At 32.8% G+C, this 6,123-nt stretch overlaps 2 protein-coding genes across 2 annotated transcripts; both read left to right on the forward strand.

The window, feature by feature from the left end:
• The first annotated feature begins 367 nt into the window (after nucleotides 1–367).
• Nucleotides 368–1,312, forward strand: LOC129790745 (uncharacterized). Its single transcript, XM_055828437.1, has 2 exons — nucleotides 368–676; nucleotides 749–1,312. Exons 1-2 carry the CDS (start codon nucleotides 611–613, stop codon nucleotides 1,196–1,198), a joined length of 516 nt encoding a protein of 171 aa, XP_055684412.1. The 5' UTR covers nucleotides 368–610; the 3' UTR covers nucleotides 1,199–1,312.
• Nucleotides 1,313–1,551: 239 nt separating this feature from the next.
• Nucleotides 1,552–2,075, forward strand: LOC129790751 (protein UXT homolog). Its single transcript, XM_055828444.1, has 2 exons — nucleotides 1,552–1,590; nucleotides 1,642–2,075. Exon 2 carries the CDS (start codon nucleotides 1,653–1,655, stop codon nucleotides 2,046–2,048), a length of 396 nt encoding a protein of 131 aa, XP_055684419.1. The 5' UTR covers nucleotides 1,552–1,590; nucleotides 1,642–1,652; the 3' UTR covers nucleotides 2,049–2,075.
• The last annotated feature ends 4,048 nt before the right edge of the window (nucleotides 2,076–6,123 follow it).

Below are 6,123 nucleotides of genomic sequence, written 5' to 3' on the forward strand. Positions count from 1 at the left end.
TCAGATATCTTTTTCAGATTATTTTCCTGAATAACAAATTCTTTGTTTTTCTTTTCTAGAACGACAATAGAACGATTTAAAAACACTCATTTGTCAAAATCTTACAGAAACTTTTCAGTTGTTAAAAAAGAAAAGAAAAGATTTAATCAGAATCTACCCCATAGTTTTTTTTAAAAATAATTTTAGAGAGGTTCTATTCATTTTTTTTTAACTTTATAAATTAACTTTATAGATTAAAAAAAATCTTATAGGATATTCTTTATAACAGAAAATATTTAAAAAAAAAAAACAATTCAGGTACAAATATCCCTGCATATGACATACCCCCCCGGTCTCAAGGGAATAAAATGAAATTGATTTCATGTCGCTGTGATTGCATCCTCCCGGAATTATCGTCATCAATCGCACTCGATGGCAATTTTTCCTGCGCTCTTGAGTGTCTCTGGCAATTTCCATGGGCAATTTTCTTTATATTGGAAAATTGCATCGTGCCTGGAATTTACTCGAGCAAATGGAACCCAAATGAGTGCTCGTGTATAAAAGTGTTTGCAATTGCTGGGTTTCCGGGTATTTTATCACCAGGAACTGAGTGAATTTATCAACGTCCAAGATGCAGGCGCACTGCTGGTTCCTCTTCATCCTCATTCTTGGCAATAATCTTGCGCAATTTCGTGGGGTAAGGTGAAAATTTGTATTTTATTTCTTTTACATTTATTTTTAATTGATTTTTCTTTGTGGATTGTGGTAGGATGATGAACTTTCGGTTGCACGGTGGATTCTGGCATTGGAATCATCGGCTCCAGATCTGGAAGCTCTCCCTGAATCTTCTTCCTCATCTTCCTCATCTGAGGAGGAAGATATTCCATCTTTGGAGTCGCGAGAGCTGAAAACTAGCGCGAGTGAGAAAAACGAGGATGTTGGTCAAGAAACAGCAGCAGATGACGAGTTTCCCACAGCGAGAGTTTTCATCCCGGATATTGGAAAAATTAAGACAATTGTGGATATTCTAAAAACAGTGGGAAGTGTCGTTGTTCCCATTGTCATTGAGGACATTGAAGGGCTTGTTTCGAGCATTGAACCACCTCCAGGAGAACTTGAGGCAATTCGTACCCCAAATGATGTTGTTTCATTCAAAACTCGGGGTGTTATGCTTCTTCGTAATGTCAGGAAGTCTCTGGAAAGCTTCAATCCTCTGTAATTTTTTATGTAGCTTCTTTAGAAAATGAGATATTAATTAAAAGAAAATCAGTTTGTTCCAATTGTTTAACGGTCTCTATTCAAAAATTCAAATTGACAAAAAATTATTCTATCGGTGAAAAGCTGAACTAATTCAAGGGGTTTGCGTTTTGGGTTACATTCATTTACCACAGATTTTGGTGCATTAGGTGTGCAAAAGAGACGAGAGATACTGCAGGAGGAGCACGAACAGAGAAACTCTATCACTATCTCATTCTAGTAATGTATAGTTGTTTCAATTTCGCACGCGGTCTTTTGAAGATTTTCAACGAATGCCGATTCTCTGCAGAATAACGGTCATGAGAAAATCGGCGGTTATTTTGACAGGAGATTGTTTATATATCTCTCAAAAAGGTTAGTATTCTTAGTTCATAAAAAAGCCAAAAATAAAATAAAATTTAATAGTAATTCCAGCAATGTCCCTCACATTGAATAAACTGGAGGATCTCCACACGCAACTCCTGCAGGATCTGGAAATGTACGAGCGTCAGCTGCAACGGATGAATGCAGAGATTTCGGAATATCATCAGCTAAAAAGTACAATTGTCGTGATTGAGAGAGATCTCCGGGAGGGCTTCAAGACTCAAGTTAACGTCGGTGCGAATGTCTTCATGAAAGCCAAAGTCCCGACAACGGATAAAATTCTCATCAACGTCGGAATGAATCACTACGTGGAGTTTTCACTCGAGGAAGCGCTCAAGTTTGTGGATTTCCGGATACGTGTACTCACAAAGCAAAACGATGTCATCCGGGAGGCAATAATTAAGACTAAAGCAAAGATTAAACTTGCACTTCTCTGTGTTCAGCAATAAAGATTATTTTTGAGGTTTAACATAGGAGTTTGGTTCATAACACTTGGTCTAACCGATTTAACAAAATTGAAGATTTTTATCAAATTTTCCTAGACAAGATTCTTCTCAAATTCTGGCCGGGTGTGACTTTTTAAACCCTATAGTTATCCTAGTTTCTCATTCGATCATAGAAAATAGGATATTTTGGAAATAGGATGCGATTTTTCCGCAATTACAAAACCTGTTAACTATTATGGATGATGCTTTCATCCTGGAGTTTTGGCGGGAAATTCTAGAATTGAAATAGCTGACCAACGTTTCGGACTATTTAAGTCCTTCCTCAGGGCAAGTAATAGACAAAATTAACCACGTCAAGAAATAACAAAAAATCACTACATCCACAACACAACTCTCCTTATCCTCTCTCATTGGTGGCCAATCTGTACTGCGACACAATAGCTGAGAATTGTGAAAACTTTTGAGGTTTTCAAAACTAAGGATTAATTTTTCTTTCTTTCAACTCTCGGAAAAAAGTTAAGGTTAAAAGATATCCATTTTAGGATAACCACAAACGAGAAAAATATGGATTTTCCGGAAGTTGAATATCTCGAAAACCACTAAACTGAAAGATTATTTTTAAAATTATTTTTGTTGTGTATTAAGTAGAAGCTATTTGTCTATTCAGGAAGAAATGTAGAAGTTTAGCGATTCTAAGGACCTTATTTAACACTTACTAATTCTGGGCACATCTAGATTAGACTCTAACTAATGGCCTATAAAGCTCTTAGAATTTCTAGAAATGAACGTTTCGAACCCTAAAAGTTTCAAAATTAGGTAGTATCCGAAATATCTTGAAGGCTAATTCTTAAGAAAACTTATTGTCAATAAAAATTTTCACAAGTTTTCATCAAGCAGTTTACAATTTTCTTATAGATTTCTGAAACAGAAAATCTCTGATTGAAGAATTTCCTCGGAAAATCTATTGTTTACCCTTTATTTAACGACATTAGAACGCACCCTTAGAGCATTAAATGATAAAAAATATTCCAAAAACTTTTAAGATGTAAAAGAAATAAAAGAATTTTTTGAGAGAATTGATTCCAAAAAATCTTAAAAAATGATGTTTTAGATTTTAAAATTAAAAACATTAATAAAAAAATCTTCTATTTAATTCTATATCTTTTTAAGAAGTCAGAAAATCAATAAAGTTGGTTGAAACTAGTATTGACGCAAATTTTCCTACTTGCGACTCAAGAAAAAGACTACTTGCGACGCAATCGTCTTATTCAGATTCAGCTTTTGTCTAATGTAAACTCAGTCTCTGATTAATGGTGACTCAATTTCTAACTTATCTATAATACTAAATACCTTAATGTAGCCTCGAGTTTTAACTTAAGGGCACATTAAAAAAAAATAAGACAGCGAATATTTTAAACAAAAGGGTTTTATTAGGTCGATCCTAATAAAATTTAATTCGGATCTAGTGGAGACTATTACGAGTTGCAATCCCACCCTACCCCGTCTTTGCTGCCCTCTAAAAAATATTCTAAATCACTTGTTACCTGATAAATGGGTAAATAAATGTGCCCTTAAGTTAAAACTCGCGGCTAAATTAAGTATTCTGTAGTACAGATAAGTTAAAAATTGAGTCACCATTAGGCAAAGAATGAGTCTACATTAGGCAAAAGCTGAGTCTGAATAAGACGATTGCGTCGCAAGTCGTCTTTTTTGAGTCGCAATTGGATGGAACCCAATAAAGTTTAGGTACTGAGAAAAAAAAGAGAAAAGTGCGATTTCAATGTTTTTTCTTTTAATTCTATATTCTAATTTTAATTCTAATTTTTGGAGAACTTTTTGAAATAGAAAATCTTTCTTTTTTAGCACAGGCAAAAGCACAAAATCTTAAAATTAAAAAAAAATGGAGGAGCAACGAAAATAATTTGAAAAATTAACGAATAATTTTTGGAGATATTTTATTCTTCTGTGTACATTATGTATTACATACAATTATACTTTCTGCAAACACTTAAAAGAGATTAGAAATTTCTACAGATTCGCAGCGCCCCTTCAATGACTACATGAAGGAGGTCTGCAATTGAAAACACTTCAAGTACTTGGACAGAGAATCATCACTTCTTGCAATTTCTTCGCAACATCTCTATGCCCATTCCTTCTCTCACATGAAACCATACTCTGAGTTCAGTTTTTTCTTTTAACATCTTAATTTTTGCCGACTGGAAAGTCAGTCTTATTGCAAATCTTGAATGTTTCTTTATCACCTAACAAAGCGAAACCTCTGGCTTGTCCACCGAAAAAAAATCATTCATCTGCATCGTTTTACTCGCTCATTCCATTCGGATTCTCCGGAGATCAAGAAAGTAGGTTTTTTTCTGATTAGTTTTGTTTTTTTTTTCTTTTTGATTAGATTTGTGAGTAACTATAATACATCGTCAAGAGTAGCTAAATTTTATTTTATTTTTTTGATGATTTACTTAATGGTTTAATTCTATTTTTTACTATGATTTTTTTAAGCGAACTTTTTTCATAAATTCTAACAGATGATTTGTTTTTGTTGTAATTTAAGTTTTTCTTTTTGAAATCTTCAGAAGATTTTTTTTTTAATTTAAGTAGTTTCTTTTTTTTTTCAACAAAACCAAAAATAAATATTGCAGATTATTTGGAGTCTGATTTTTTTTATAAATGTTAATGCACCTACTTTTATCTCTTCAATAGCATGTAATATGTATTATATTAACGGCCATCATCATAGTTAATTAAAACTACAAATGTTATTCAATTTGTAGAACATATATTTATTTTATTTTTAAATATGTATAGTTTGTAATAATAATTATGCATATTGGTTTTAAATTTTTCACAAAAATTCAATTTTTTTTACAGCGACAACTCTCAAACCGCATTCATAAAAAAAATTATGACATTAAATTAGGTACGCAATTGCATTTACTTCTCCGTGCAATTTTAAATCTGCTGTAGCTTTCAAAAATTTTTTTTTGTAAATTTTTAATTCAACATTTTTATTAATTTTATCATTTTAATTTCATTCACTTGCAAATGGGACAACACTGAAATGGGGGGGGGAGGGTTGGAGGGGGAATTACAGGGAAAAGGGCGGCTGACGGGGGAAGGGAGGGTTTAATAGTAAATTTGTTGCTTCAGCAGCTTCATCACATAACACTATTAATATATTTATTACAAACATACAAGTAGAAATATCATTAATAAATTCGTTGGCGTTTTTTTGGTAATTAAATATAATTCTTCTCTCATTTAATTTTATTTTTTAAATATCTGACTGTTTACCTTTATGTGAATTTTTCTTTTTTTTCTTTTTTTTCAGTGCGAATAACGTAAGAAAATTTTGGATGGCTTTTTATCAATTTTTATCCTTCAAGTAGGATTTACTTTTATTATTCTTTTACAATAAATTTTTAAGAAAAAAAATCCAAGAATTTTTTTTGCGCAACACATTGACAGTTATATAATTTAAAAAAAAACGACTCAATAGGGGAGACCGGGGTAAAAATAGTCAATTTGCATAAATCCTTATCTGCAGGATTCCCCAAGGGCAAGAAAATTTCCTCGATAGGTCATTCTTATAGGAAATTTCCTGGCCTACAACTTTGTCTCAGACCACTTTTCTCTATCTCCACGGGAAATATGAGTTTTCGAGCTTTTCCTAAACCCTTCCGCTTCTGACTTTTTTTAAACGCGGCGGGTAAATATAGTCACCAGTTGGCTAAATAAAGTCGGTCGAATTTTCCGACATTTCCAATGATTTTCCACCTGAGAGATTGATAGTAGTTGATAGCTAAACTTCTCACCTTTTGATTCGCGACAAGGAATTTCACTTTTATACGCACTAAAACAGAGAATTTTGCGATTTTCTCAAACACGCCATTTTGCAACAAATGAATAGAAAATATGCCAAAAATTTCGATCTCCCATATGATTTACATGGGATGACTAGATCTACCCCAAGGGGTATGTTTTGATTCAAAAAATTGTAGAGAAAAATCATTAAAAGTTATTGAAGAATACACCTTGGCAATGTTTTCTGTAGTAACCCAGCTAG

The sequence above is a fragment of the Lutzomyia longipalpis genome, chromosome 2 (assembly GCF_024334085.1).
Source record: "Lutzomyia longipalpis isolate SR_M1_2022 chromosome 2, ASM2433408v1".
Taxonomy (NCBI): domain Eukaryota; kingdom Metazoa; phylum Arthropoda; class Insecta; order Diptera; family Psychodidae; genus Lutzomyia; species Lutzomyia longipalpis.

Bases quoted from the DNA above. Each gene is read 5' to 3' on its own strand.
- LOC129790745 (XM_055828437.1), top strand. From the start codon at position 611: ATGCAGGCGCACTGCTGGTTCCTCTTCATCCTCATTCTTGGCAATAAT. The intron at 677-748 runs GTAAGGTGAAAA...GGATTGTGGTAG, and splicing joins ATCTTGCGCAATTTCGTGGG to GATGATGAACTTTCGGTTGC.
- LOC129790751 (XM_055828444.1), top strand. From the start codon at position 1,653: ATGTCCCTCACATTGAATAAACTGGAGGATCTCCACACGCAACTCCTG.